General features: G+C 53.1%; 1 protein-coding gene across 1 annotated transcript in view; it reads left to right on the forward strand.

The window, feature by feature from the left end:
* Window positions 1-14,514, forward strand: part of LOC119106954 (potassium voltage-gated channel subfamily H member 8) — a 65,407-nt gene that overhangs the window by 24,270 nt on the left and 26,623 nt on the right. Inside the window, exons 3-8 of the mRNA XM_037230299.1 lie at window positions 187-357; window positions 1,740-1,870; window positions 3,958-4,045; window positions 5,259-5,405; window positions 10,925-11,085; window positions 13,390-13,419. Of these exons, the coding sequence (XP_037086194.1) occupies window positions 187-357; window positions 1,740-1,870; window positions 3,958-4,045; window positions 5,259-5,405; window positions 10,925-11,085; window positions 13,390-13,419 (728 nt within the window). The remainder of the gene's footprint in view (window positions 1-186; window positions 358-1,739; window positions 1,871-3,957; window positions 4,046-5,258; window positions 5,406-10,924; window positions 11,086-13,389; window positions 13,420-14,514) is intronic.

Here is a 14,514-nt window from a genome sequence, read left to right on the forward strand (position 1 = left end):
CGCGGCCCTTTTTGGCTTCCTAATGACCGTGTCAAGTTCCTTTGCCGCTTCTAGACAGGGGAGGCACTTCTGGTCACCAATTCATGGACGATTCCGTAGATAAGAAAGCAAAATGGCCGGCCCACTCACATGGCGGCCCTGTGTTCGCTGATGTACGCCTGCACCCACCGCGACGCGGTGTTTTAGGCTCGCCCTTCTGGTGCCTGCTGGACATCGTGCCGATCAAGAACGAGAAGCGGGAGGTGGTGCTCTTCCTGGCGTCGCACAAGGACATCACGCCGACCAAGGTGGCGCAGATGTCCTCCTTGCCGTATGAGGAACCCGAGGAGGAGCGGTTGTGCGGCGACGGAGAGCACGGTACGTCACGGGTAACTCCGACGGGAGCACGGCGCGTAACGGGTAACTCGGACGCGGGTACGGTGCGTCACGGGTAACTCCGACGGGAGCACGGCGCGAAACGGGTAACTCGGGCGCGGGTACGGTGCGTCACGGGCAACTCCGACGAGAGCACGGTACGTCACGGGTAACTCCGACGGGAGCACGGTACGTCACGGGTAACTCCGACGGGAGCACGGTACGTCACGGGTAACTCCGACGGGAGCACGGTATGTCACGGGTAACTCCGACGGTAGCACGGTACGTCACGGGTAACTCCGACGGGAGCACGGTACGTCACGGGTAACTCCGACGGGAGCACGGCGCGTAACGGGTAACTCGGGCGCGGGTACGGTGCGTCACGGGTAACTCCGACGGGAGCACGGCGCGTAACGGGTAACTCGGGCGCGGGTACGGTGCGTCACGGGTAACTCGGGCGCGGGTACGGTGCGTCACGGGTAACTCCGACGGTAGCACGGTTCGTCACGGGTAACTCCGACGGGAGCACGGTACGTCACGGGTAACTCCGACGGGAGCACGGCACGTCACGGGTAACTCCGACGGTAGCACGGTACGTCACGGGTAACTCCGACGGGAGCACGGCGCGTTACGGGTAACTCGGGCGCGGGTACGGTGCGTCAGCGAAACTTTGACGAGGCACAGTGCTTCACGGGTAACTTGGAAGGGGAGAAGGGTGCGCCACGCACTGCGCCTTCCGACAGACACGGCGACGTGTGTCAACCTGCTCGAATTGGTCTGCTCCTGGATGTACTGACTAATTATCTTCTGGTTTTAAAGAACAGAGAACGTCCAACGTAAAATGGTTCGAGGTCATTTACTTGAATGATTTTTAGTTATGGCATGGAACGAGGCGCGATCTCGCGAATCCCATAATTTTCTTGATCATAGCGCGGCTGAGGGCTCCAGTCCCTCCCGTGGACACGCCTCGGGGAGCGGCCCTAAGGCCAATCATCGCCTCAACGGAGATCAATGCTGTTGGCCACGATCAATGAGTGTCTGCGCGTTGTTGGCACATTTACTGATTGTGCGTTGTCATATGTAAATATGAATCGTGGCAAAAACAAACCGCATACCTTTTCCATTTTCAGGCATATGCGGGAATATTAACGCAACTTCAACAACAAAATAAAACTTCTCACATTCTGCCTGCAGTTGATATCTGTTGTTACGTTACCACCTTTGCCTTTCGCTGTCATTTTTCCTCCAGTCCCGTGCAGTTAGAAAACGAAGCACGGTCCCTTGAGCAGCGGCTTGATCTGCTCTTGTCCCGAGGACGATTGGGGGGGGGGGGGGGGGGGCAGCGCGTGATCCGGGTCCGCCCTGAGTACGGTTCGACCTCTCAGATCCGAACGGTAACGAGCTGGACGTGGAGGCTCCGCCGATCAACTACCAGCGGCGTCGGTCCCGCGCCGTGCTCTACCAGCTGTCCGGACACTACACGCAGGAGAGGAAGTCCAAGATCAAGCTCAATAACGTAAGACCGCCGCACGCTACGTCGGCCGCCTGGGGGTAGTTCAGTTCAGTGGCAGCACTCGCGGGTGGTGATGATTGTGGGTCGGGCCATGGGAGTCGCCGAAAGTTGAAGTTTCAGGGTCTGCTCATTTGGACCAGTTGGTGTCTGTGAGGATGATGTGGTCACGCGAGTTGGTGTCTGTGGGGATGATGTGGTCACGCGAGTTGGTGTCTGTGGGGATGATGTGGTCACGCGAGTTGGTGTCTGTGGGGATGATGCGGTCACGCGAGTTGGTGTCTGTGGGGATGATGTGGTCACGTGAGTTGGTGTCTGTGGGGATGATGTGGTCACGCGAGTTGGTGTCTGTGGGGATGATGTGGTCACGCGAGTTGGTGTCTGTGGGGATGATGTGGTCACGCGAGTTGGTGTCTGTGGGGATGATGTGGTCACGCGAGTTGGTGTCTGTGGGGATGATGTGGTCACGCGAGTTGGTGTCTGTGGGGATGATGTGGTCACGCGAGTTGGTGTCTGTGGGGATGATGTGGTCACGCGAGTTGGTGTCTGTGGGGATGATGTGGTCACGCGAGTTGGTGTCTGTGGGGATGATGTGGTCACGTGAGTTGGTGTCTGTGGGGATGATGTGGTCACGCGAGTTGGTGTCTGTGGGGATGATGTGGTCACGCGAGTTGGTGTCTGTGGGGATGATGTGGTCACGCGAGTTGGTGTCTGTGGGGATGATGTGGTCACGCGAGTTGGTGTCTGTGGGGATGATGTGGTCACGCGAGTTGGTGTCTGTGGGGATGATGTGGTCACGCGAGTTGGTGTCTGTGGGGATGATGTGGTCACGCGAGTTGGTGTCTGTGGGGATGATGTGGTCACGTGAGTTGGTGTCTGTGGGGATGAAGTGGTCACGCGAGCCGCTGCGGTCGATGTTACAGTCACTGCTGCGGCCGGGGTCTACAGCACCCTTGCCCGAGTACAAAACTTGCGGTCGATGTTACAGTCACTGCTGCAGCCGGTGTTTACAGCACCCTCGCCCGAGTACAAAACTTGCGGTCGATGTTATAGTCACTGCTGCGGCCGGGGTCTACAGCACCCTTGCCCGAGTACAAAACTTGCGGTCGATGTTACAGTCACTGCTGCAGCCGGTGTTTACAGCACCCTTGCCCGAGTACAAAACTTGCGGTCGATGTTACAGTCACTGCTGCAGCCGGTGTTTACAGCACTCTTGCCCGAGTACAAAACTTGCGGTCGATGTTACAGTCACTGCTGCAGTTGGGGTCTATAGCGCCCGTGCTCGAGTACAAAGCTTGCGGTCGATGTTACAGTCACTGCTGCAGCTGGGGTCTACAGCACCCTTGCCCGAGTACAAAACTTGCGGTCGATGTTACAGTCCCTGTTGCAGCCGGTGTCTACAGCACCCTTGCCCGAGTACAAAACTTGCAGTCGATGTTACGGTCACTGCTGCAGCCGGTGTCTACAGCACCCCTGCCCGAGTACAAAACTTGCGGTCGATGTTACAGTCACTGCTGCAGCTGGGGTCTACAGCACCCTTGCCCGAGTACAAAACTTGCGGTCGATGTTACAGTCCCTGTTGCAGCCGGTGTCTACAGCACCCTTGCCCGAGTACAAAACTTGCGGTCGATGTTACAGTCACTGCTGCAGCCGGTGTCTACAGCACCCCTGCCCGAGTACAAAACTTGCGGTCGATGTTGCAGTCACTGCTGCAGCCGGTGTCTACAGCACCCTTGCCCGGGTACAAAACTTGCGGTCGATGTTACAGTCACTGCTGCAGCTGGGGTCTACAGCGCCCTTGCCCGAGTACAAAGCTTGCGGTCGATGTTACAATCACTGCTGCAGCTGGGGTCTACAGCGCCCTTGCCCGAGTACAAAGCTTGCGGTCGATGTTACAGTCACTGCTGCAGCCAGGATCCACAGCACCCCTGCCCGATTACAAAACTTGCGGTCGATGTTACAGTCACTGCTGCAGCTGGGGTCTACAGCACCCTTGCCCGAGCACAAAACTTGCGTTCGATGTTAAAGTCACTGCTGCAGCCGGGGTCTACAGCACCCTTGCCCGAGTACAAAACTTGCGGTCGTTGTTACAGTCACTGCTGCAGCCGGGGTCTACAGCACCCTTGCCCGAGTACAAAACTGTGTCAGCCAAACGATCGAAGTTCGTCCTCTCTCATTATGGTGAGTGCTTCAGGCAACTTGCGGTAAGTGGTTCCGTCAACTTCTGCTCCGCTGCCGTAACCGAGGCTGATAAGATTCTCATTTTTTAAGCCTCTTAATATACTGACTGAAGCTTTAAACCAATGGTTTTTAATTGACGACGGGTGATGCCTGAAATCCAGCCCATTTGAGACTGTGAGTAAACGCATGAGATGCAGCAAAACTTGTGAAACGGGCTGGTCGTTCTCTGGTGGGGCCAAATTCGTATTTATTTGCTGTATTGTCTGAAGACATCAACCCGAAATTCACACTTACCACAAATTTATCAGCTGTACTGCGGCTTGACTACATGAAGTATCTGTACAAGTCTGAGTCAATTCAGCTTCACAACAGCACGGCAAGGAGTGCGACAGACATCATGTTGGTATGACAAGAGCGGACAATGGCGAGCGGCTGTGCCCGACTTCACCCGGTACTAACATTGTCCCCGCGAGCACTATAACACTGTTTGGGAAATCCGTACAAGATATGCCAGGGACTGGGCCAGGAAGACTTTGGTCATTCGAGAGAGCCGAATGCACCTGCCGTGATTTGGCCGCGGAACAAGCCTGGGCGTTACGCGACGTGGCTTGGCAGAACAAACTAGGATTTAATCTTAGGATATGCAGATATTTGCCCGCTTTAGGAGACATGGTGAATTGAATGAACGATGGGGATCAGCATGCTGAAAAGTATTATCTTTGTTTGGTCCGTATATTGAAGTCATTCTTGCAACATTTGATGCCGCCGCTCTTAAAAACTGTTGCGAATTGTGCGCCAAGGCATTCGTTAAGATTTTCGCCAAGGGTCAAGTTTCCCGACATTTTTGAAACGTGGTTGCGAGCGCACGGGCTGAGGTCGGTTTTCTACTTGAAAAAATGATCGTCGCTTTGCTGGCCCTGCTAATCGCGCCCTGCACCCTAACCTAACTTCCACTACCAAACCACACCTAACTAACAACCACCTAACCTCTGTCCAAATTGGGAAACCTCGGTGTTCATAGCTTCCATGTAGTCTTCTTGCACTCCTTTCCGACGTATGGAGGAAATGCCCTGTGGATATTACCATGGCACGGGCTTGTTTGCCGTTTTGGTCCTCTGGCTTTAACTTCGTGGAAGTGCTCTGGTTCTCCCCCAGCTTCTCCTATGATATCTGCCGTCATTTCTGAATTTCTGACAGACTGCCGCTCTTGCAGGAATTTTTAAGTCCTGCTGGGACTGGCTGATCCTCGTCGCCACGTTCTACGTGGCCGTGGTTGTGCCGTACAACGCCAGCTTCGTCATGGATCGTGACAGGCCGTCGGTGGTCAGCGATGTCGTGGTGGAAGCGCTGTTCCTCATTGGTGAGTGTTTTGGCACTTGCACCAACACCAACAGACGCGCCTCACACATCTCATCGGCTCACTGCGGTGCGTCGATAGGGAAACGGAGAGTGAGAAAGCTAGCGCTTGACCCAAACTGCACATACGTGGTGCTAAATGCAGGTTTGTGGTGAGGTAAATGACATATTTAGCTACGTCTACGTTCTACTTTAGAGGGAGGGAAGAAAACACTTTGAAGTCAAAAGCAGGAAGTAAAAAAACTTCTGATGGCTGCTGTTTAATGTAACATGCAAAAAGACCCGCTTCATTTGCTTGCATTTTGATTTATTTCACTTTTTCTTTGTTCGGAGCACCGTGACGTACTCATTTTCTTTTGATGCGGTGATGTAAGACTATGTTATGGCTGGGCTGCGGGTGGGTCACTCCTGATAGCTTGATCATTGGTGATAGAAATAAAGAAAATACATTTGGAAAAAACTGCGGCAGAAACACGTTTACTATCAGTGGCATCGATGTCTGTAGATAATGGGAAAGGGGAGGGACCTCTGACCTCTGTTTACTATGCCCGCGTTCAGCCATTATTGGTCCGCCAACAATGGTGCTAAATATCGTCTGTTGGGGCCAGTTGCCAGTCCGGCATGAGATGCAGTCTTGTTACATCAGTTTGAATATCGCATGGCTAGATATCCGAGCGCGGCGGCAGGACATTATGAACAGCGCGGCATGGGCACGAGGTGCACCGGGCAGGGGAGCCTTTCTTCGACGTTGGTGGCCAGTGAGCATCACGTGCCTGCTGCCGGTGTCCGAGATAGGCGCCGCGGTGTAACATCGCAGCGGCGGGAGCTATGTACAACCAAACGGCACGGTACTGGGGTGTGTGGGTGTGGTCCGCGTGGGCAGCGGCCATCACCATTGACAGGGGTGTGCAACTTGCACACTTATCGTGCGTTGTGCTGCAGACAGACTCTGTAGTCGGCAGCCGTCGGCTTCCGAGAAAACCTGCTCCACCGATGTCTAACAGTTTCGGATCTGCTATCCAACTTGAACGTTCTTCAAGTTCCCGGCATTTGTTTTTTTGGGACATTGCTGAGGCCTTCGCGTTTGCAGAGGTCTGAGATTTGTGGATCAAACCGCCGGCTCAGAAACAGCATGGATGCCTCACTCCGCCTGGATCTGCAGTGGTCCTATACCTTTAGCCATAGTGTATCACAGTCCTTCGCCAGCTGCTGAGCTCTGTGCTAGACTGCTATCGGAATAACTTCGTCAGCGCCGTCCTCGGCAGCCGAGGTCGCCCAGGTTCTAATTGCTGCCGCAGCTGTGCGATGCAGTCTAGTGTTCCCTGTCGTCGTGACATACGAATGCATGCATGCGTGTGGTTAGCATACTGCTCGCTATGCATCAAGAGTTCACAACGCTTGGCTACCGATCGGACGCCGCATGGGATCACCCTGGGATCACCTTCGACGTGAGGACACGATCACCGGTGCCAAAATACACACCTTACGTGTCAGACTCGCGGTAGCCGCAGGTCAGACTTGTGGCGGGTGCCTCTTCGCTGGCGTGGCTGGTGTACTACGTATGGTCAAGCCTTTCGGGTTAGGGGGCACAGCCGGTCGGAAAGCCAGGGAACGCCTCCACCTTTGTGCGAAACGTTGTCTGGGCGAGTGCTGTGTGGCGAATGCGACGTTTTTTCCCAAAGCACTGCAATTTTTGCACCTGTGTGCAGTCTCGCATTAGGATCAAACGAATCGTTTCTTCAAAGGGCAGAAAGATAGAGGAGGAGGAGGAGGGAGATAGGAGGAGGAGAGAGAGAGAGAAAGAGAGAGACGAGGAGGAGAAGGCGATAGATATAGAAGGATAGAGAGAGGCGAGAGAGAAGAGGAGAAACAAGAATGTTGAGAGATGTGAGAGGGGATAGAAAAAATATAGCGAGAGAGGGAGAGACATGAACTGGAGAGAGAATAAGACACCCATTCATAGTTGTGCTCCGTACGGAAACGGAATCAGAACAAAACAAAACGTGATCGTGCGTTTAGTGTGAGGTTGAGTCGGCTCAACGTGCAATGCTGATTAGAACAGAGTCGGAATAAACCTCATGTGTTGCGAGCCCAAGACGAATACATTCTGCTGCAGCGGAATCAAGCTCAAGTCTTGCGGCGGTAAATGGAGTCCCTTTTTTTTAGTGAGCGGAATTCTTTGTTTTCGCCAGTGGAGCCCCACTCTCGGATGCGAGTCCCTGTCGGCGGCCGTCCAATCACCGGTGCAAGCGTTTGGCGTTCGTCTGTGGGCCGGCAACGCTAGCTGCGGCTCGTGGAGCCCCAATCACCGGTGGGACTCCTCGGGCCCGGCGCCGGTGTCACGTTTCTCCCGCCGCAGCTGAACGCCGGCTGGCGGCGTTTTTCAGAGTGCCGTTCTGGCCGTTTTCGCAGCCGGTGCGGCGCGCCCGACCCGCGCGGTCTGATCGATAGACGACGGGCTGGGCCGTGAAGGCTGCCGACACCTCGCGTAATCACACACGGCTTTGGGCGTGGCGCAGCGCCGCCCGACAACGGCCTGGCGCCGCGATGAGAACGGTCTCCAGGCGATCCGTTGCCGCTGCGGGCGGCGGGGACCCTGGACACACCGTGTCCCTCGACGGCCGCTCTGAATAACGAGGTGGGAGGGACGTGGAGCGATGAGGGGACCTGCCGAGACAGAAGACGGCCGTGCGGTGGAAGCGGCGAAAGGATGCGTTCTGAATTACCGGGTGGAACTGGTGATAAAAAGAAACTTTGTTTGCCAATCGACCGGTAACAAAAGTCGAAAATTGGGACAACTATAATCAAAGCTCCCAAGCGATCCAGACCACCCAACTCTTTAAGCTGAACACTGGTTTCTTCTTGCCAAGTCTCACTAGAGTGAGCTGATCTGAAGTGCGTGACGGTACATCAACTCTTGGGCCTGTGAGCGACTGAGTTTAGATATGCCTATAAATATACCTAACTTCATCAATCAAATTTCAGTGAGAATTCAGTACTGGTTTCATACTGGAGCGGCAACTGGAAGAGCGTAGTCATGATGAGATGGTCGCTAGGTTGGAATTTTTCACTGATTTTTGCTCAGCCAGAATTTGCTGAGGCTTAAACAGTACAAAGGGTCAAATAACTAGAATGATTCGTGAAAGTTTTATCAAGAACAAGGCGAGTCACTCAGCAGATGCCGCTGCAGCGCGGCATTTGCTTGCGCTGTTTCTAACAACTTGCTTTTCAAATACATTAACAATTTTTAACTTATGCCAGCCAATTACAATTTATCCAACTTTACTTCCTTACAAAAATCATGTAAACCCCTGCAGAATATTTCTAGCCAAAAAACAAATTAAGGGTTGGTGGCTAGAAAACAACGCTGAAACCTTGTTAAAAGTTTAAGAAAAGTTTTGCGCCGTAATCCTTCGTCAAAACACCTGTCATTGCCCTTCTTTCTCGGAGGTACACTTTTGTCTTCAATGTGTATGTGATAAGGCAACAGTGGCCTACTGTGCGTCATGATTGCTTTCCTCAAGCTGCATGCAACGCCGGCGTGTCATTGAGGGAATTTGAAGATATCTTCTTCAAACCTTGGTGGCTCGACTCCACTCGATTCGATTCCACCCGATATTACATGTCACGAGTGCAATATAAGATGATGACAACAATCAGGCACCGCACTGTGGCGCGGCCGCAGCCTCCCATGTTTCCAGTCGCTCTCTGACATTCTGTGGCCAACTTTCCCTAATCCAGCAGCGCCGCCAGCTCGTCCACAGCGAACTCCTACTGCAGACACTTCATCAGCCGGTTATAGCGTCAGTGACAGAGAGACAACACCTGATTGTATTTGTCATAGAAGGTGTCCGTTTGTGGGCGTAAATTGACCACATCTGTGGAGTAAGTCAGGTGGTTGATTGTCTTGGTTGCTAGCTGGAGCAGGAATAATAATATCGTGCTTACAGATACTAGCAAAGCACATGTAGCTCTCATCAGCCCATCTGGTCGCGAGGGACAATTTAGCCGTTTTGAACTTGACCAGTGTTATAAAACACCGTTATTCACTTCCGAGCGGTGCCTTGGAGCTCTGTTACTGGTGACTCGTGTGAGCAGTGCTGGGCGCCCATGTACCATACGCGGCCCATACGGGCCCATACGCGTGCTCGTAGGCAGAGCTGGCTTCCGGCCCGAGCGAGCTCACCACATTAGTGTGTGATACGGGAGAAGTGAGACCACCGGTCAGGTGCAGGTGCGGCACCCTGGGGTACCGGCCGGGTCACCAGCGGGGCTACATGTCATCCCCATTAGCGCTCTGTACGGAGCAGCGCCGCGCCGCATTCTGAGTGCGGTATGAGCATGGCCACCCCTCGTGCGCGGTGACGCGTCAGGAGGCAGCCGTGGCGTCCCTCAGCGGCGGGCGCCGGGAGGCAGCGGTGGCGCCCCTCAGGAGCGGGCGTCAGGAGGCAGCGGTGGCACCCCTGGGGAGCGGGCACCAGGAGGCAGCGGTGGCGTCCCTCAGGGGCTGGCGTCAGGAGGCAGCGGTGGCGTCCCTTAGGGGCGGGCGCCAGGAAGCAGCGATGGCGTCCCTGAGGAGCGGGCGCTAGGAGGCAGCTGTAGCGTCCCTCAGGGGCGGGCGCCAGGAGGCAGCGGTGGCGTCCCTGAGAAGCGGGCGCCAGGAGGCAGCTGTAGCGTCCCTCAGGAGCGGGGCGCCAGGAGGCAGCGGTGCCGTCCCTTAGGGGCGGGGGCGCCAGGAGGCAGCTGTAGCGTCCCTCAGAAGCGGGCGCCAGGAGGCAGCGGTGGCGTCCCTGAGGAGCGGGGCGCCAGGAGGCAGCTGTAGCGTCCCTCAGGAGCGGGGCGCCAGGAGGCAGCGGTGCCGTTCCTTAGGGGCGGGGCGCCAGGAGGCAGCTGTAGCGTCCCTTAGGGGCGGGCGCCAGGAGGCAGCTGTAGCGTCCCTTAGGGGCGGGGCGCCAGGAGGCAGCGGTGCCGTGCCCTAGGGGCGTGCGCCAGGAGGCAGCGGTGGCGCTCTCCAGGAGCGGGTACTCCCTGCGGCCTGCCGAAGGCAGCAGTGCCGAGGTTCCCGTCCGGAGCCCTTGGAGCTCTGGTGCACCGGGTACGAGCTGCCACAGTGTGTGGGCCCGGCCGACCGGCCAGCTTAGGGTGTCAAAACTGTCCCAGCAAAAGGCGATCTGGGCAGTAAATTGTCCTCTCAAAAGCACCGAAAAATAACAACATGGTTGGAAAATTTGATCTAGGTATGAACGAACGAATTCAGGGTTGATAAACAGGAAAATGTGCTATGTTCCACCAAAGTCGTGAATTGCAATACACTGGTTCTGCTGCTCGGCTGCCGCTGCATTGCCAGCCGTCTGAAGCCCAAGGGTCATACTGTCACGCTGTGTCGCCTTCGATCTACAGCTGACATTCCGGACTATGTGTGCTTCGTCATGTTCTGCGACCCTGGCATGCGCCCGGGTTAGATGATGCTAGCCTCAGTGCTAGATGAAGGCACTGCCCAAGCCGTGCCTGGCTCTGTTCCAGACATCGTCCTCAACTTCCGCACAACGTACGTGAACAAGAAAGGTGAGGTGGTCTCCAACCCGCGCTACATCGCCACCAACTACCTAAAGGGCTGGTTCATCGTGGATCTGCTGGCGGCGCTGCCGTTCGACCTGCTGTTCGCGGCGGACGTCTACAGCTCGGTGAGCCGCTGGCCAGCTGCCCGGTGACGAGATCACGGCCGCCACCGCTCGTGACGCCCGGTGCCGCGTCGGCAGCGGACGCCGGCGAGAGTGAAGGAGCGCGAGGGCCCTTTGGGGAGCATCATCAATCGTTCGCAGCAGACACGTAGCAGAGCGCTGTTTTCGAACATGAACATTGGGGTTCGCGATATCCGGTGTTGGAACCTCGATGGTAACGTACCGCTGAGGCCGCATGCTGCGGCGGCCCACGTCTCGGACAGACTATGCAGACCAGATGCACGCGCTATCCAGCTTCGTAGCTTGTTGTGGTGGACTCCCGTGTGTGTCGTATCTTGACAATGACGGAAGCGTTGTCAGCTAGCATACAATATTGGACGCCACATGAAGTCGAAAAATGGCACAAGTTTTGTCGGACAAGTTTTAAGTTGAGGTAATACTGGGTACTGCGTATGATGACAAACATTTCTTTTTTGAAGTTGAAATGGAAAAACAAGCATTCCTATTTTGTAAAGCATGCATAAGTATCACTGCTCATGCACATAAGTACTTAAGTCGTCATGTTTCGATAACTATCAGACTATCCTTTCTTGCCGCCAAAACCTCTTGAGTTTCTGAAGCGGCAAAATCTGCAGATGACTGACCAAAATCTGCATCTTGACGTGGCGCTTAGAGCTAGTTGAAATTGTTAGCATTCCTGCAAAATGTATGGAACACTCCTGAAACGTTTTCAGCTTTTCACATGGGAATTGGTCAGGGAAAACGCCTGGCACTGGGCTGATTGGTTTGCCCTGTTTCGCCTGCACATGTCCTGTGCGCAGCGTTGGGAACGCCCAGGGGTCCTGTTAACCTTAACGGGATGGAAATATCATAGTGCAAGGAAATAAGACTGGTGGAAGACCGGCTGACGTAGATCCGATGGAAATAAGACTGGTGGAAGACCGGCTGACGTAGATCCGATGGAAATAAGACTGGTGGAAGACCGGCTGACGTAGATCCGATGGGAATGAGACTGGCGGAAGACGGGCTGACGTAGATCCGATGGAAATAAGACTGGTGGAAGACCAGCTGACGTAGATCCGATGGAAATAATACTAGTGGAAGACCAGCCGACGTAGATCCGACGGAAATAATACTAGTGGAAGGCCAGCTGACGTAGATCCGATGAAAGTGATACTAGTGGAAGACTAGCTGACGTAGATCCGATGGAAATAATACTAGTGGAAGACCGGATGACGTAGATCCGATGGAAGTAATACTAGTGGAAGACCGGCTGACGTAGATCCGATGGAAGTAATACTAGTGGAAGACCAGCTGACGTAGATCCAATGGAAGTAATACTAGTGGAAGACCAGCTGACGTAGATCCGATGGAAGTAATACTAGTGGAAGACCGGATGACGTAGATCCGATGGAAGTAATACTAGTGGAAGACCGGATGACGTAGATCCGACGGAAATAATACTAGTGGAAGACCGGATGACGTAGATCCGATGGGGTGTGCAAGCTTTCACTATTTGGTTGAATGCGGAGTTTACTCACCACGTTCGCGGTATACCTGCTATTAGCTGACAACAACCGGTATGATCATGTGTCCAGGGGGTTTGGGCCTGCCGTACATCGTCACGAGCACATCAAAATTATTGGTACTGCAAAACAGAAGCATAAATAAAATGTTATCCTTTTGTTTTGTTCAATACCGAAGCTCTCATCTATTTTTTCGGCCATATGCGACCATCCGTAGGGTAAATAATGACCTGTAGAAAATAGGACTGGTTTGCTGGTCTCAATAGGATAAAAAATATTGATTACATAAATTCCGTGAATCACGCACAGGGGTGCGCTTAATTTGTTCGCACCAGCCAAAATGATGGCGGTGTATAGTGTTAGCGAAGCCACGCGTGCATACATTGCCGCAGTGAAGGCGTCAATCCTAGGAAAAAGCATGCAACTATCACCTGTAGGCCTTACTTTAAATGGATTCGTTTTATCAAGTTGGAAGCGCCAGAACCATCCGGATATTTGAAAGTCATGCGCACCGCAGTTCCGGGGAATCTGTTTTGGTGCGTTATCGCATTATGGCTCATGCTTAGACCGACGCGGTGCAGTGTTTTTGTTAACAATAAATGGAGGAAAAAATTGCAATTCGAACAATAAGTGGATGTCAGGTATTTTTTCTTCGCCTCCGCAGCACAAGATGTCTTTGACTTGCCCAATTTTGGACGAAAAGCGAATGTCCTAGTTTTGTGAGCAGCTGATGCGGCACGCAAGGCCGTGTTGCTTCCATGACCATCTTCCTCTTTTTCAGCTCCGACGGGTTCTTAACTTGAAAGACGAGGTACTTAATGCATGGTCTGCCGATTTCAAGTGAACTTCGAACCAACTAACATAGGATACCAGACGGTCATGTTCAAAAAAGTATGCCGAATTGCGTCGTTTCAGGTCTTTAGAAAGGCCATATTCGCAAAATTATGTCTAATTGCATCTTTTGCATTCTTCACGGTGGCTATCATCCCAATAACGTTCCAATATCCAAAATTTGGCTCCCGTGGTATTTCTTTGAGCAGTACCAATGGATAATATTTGAATTGAAGGCGACATATGGAAACTCAGTCGTTTGAACATCCCGATCCTGCGGTGTGACATTTCCCTCTAGTCATCCAGGAAACTGACTTGCATTTAGTGCTGGGTTTGGGTTTTGCTAAGATCACTGTCACTGGCCTAAATTGTACAACTTGATTTATTGTTTGAAAGAAAATTATCTGACAAGTCACAATCATGTTCCAGATCATGCAGTACCATCTTCAAAACACGGTCACCTGTTTAGTGTGATATTTAGTGACTATTTGAAATCCTCACCCGATGAGCCAATATCAGGCCGCAGTGAAGAATACCTACTTTTTTAGATTTATCGATTGACATACAGTGATGATGCTCTTAAGAAGTTCGGTTTCAGGATGGGTTGCAAAATAAGTTTGTGCCTCAAGAGAACTTTGCTTCCGACATATGTGACCTGCCTCGATGAGAGAGGTATTCTTTAGACGCGTACCTCGAGATCGAATGAGCCAAGTGGCACACGCCATTGCGGGTCAGTGTAGACATTTGTGCCTTCACATACGCAACCATGCATAACGCGCGCTTAGTTTCAGCCTGGGCCCTGGGCTCTAGATAATGCACCATGGGAGAGCAAAATGGTGCAATGGCTTCAGTATTTACACACACAAATATCAGGACTTTTCTTGAGCAAGTTAAAGGAGAAAGGTAGCTTAACATAAACTAAACATTCGAAAGGCATTGTACAGAAACCATCTTCCAAGTGTTCCGGAAACATCAAGAGAGAATATGTTTCCAAACATGTCCTTTATTTTGCGCTAAAATGTGATAAATGGCCGTCTTGTATCTTCCGGAATGCTCTTTTTGCGGCATGATGCCT

Source organism: Pollicipes pollicipes, unplaced genomic scaffold, assembly GCF_011947565.3.
Source record: "Pollicipes pollicipes isolate AB1234 unplaced genomic scaffold, Ppol_2.1 Scaffold_6478;HRSCAF=7683_pilon_pilon_pilon, whole genome shotgun sequence".
NCBI lineage: Eukaryota > Metazoa > Arthropoda > Thecostraca > Pollicipedomorpha > Pollicipedidae > Pollicipes > Pollicipes pollicipes.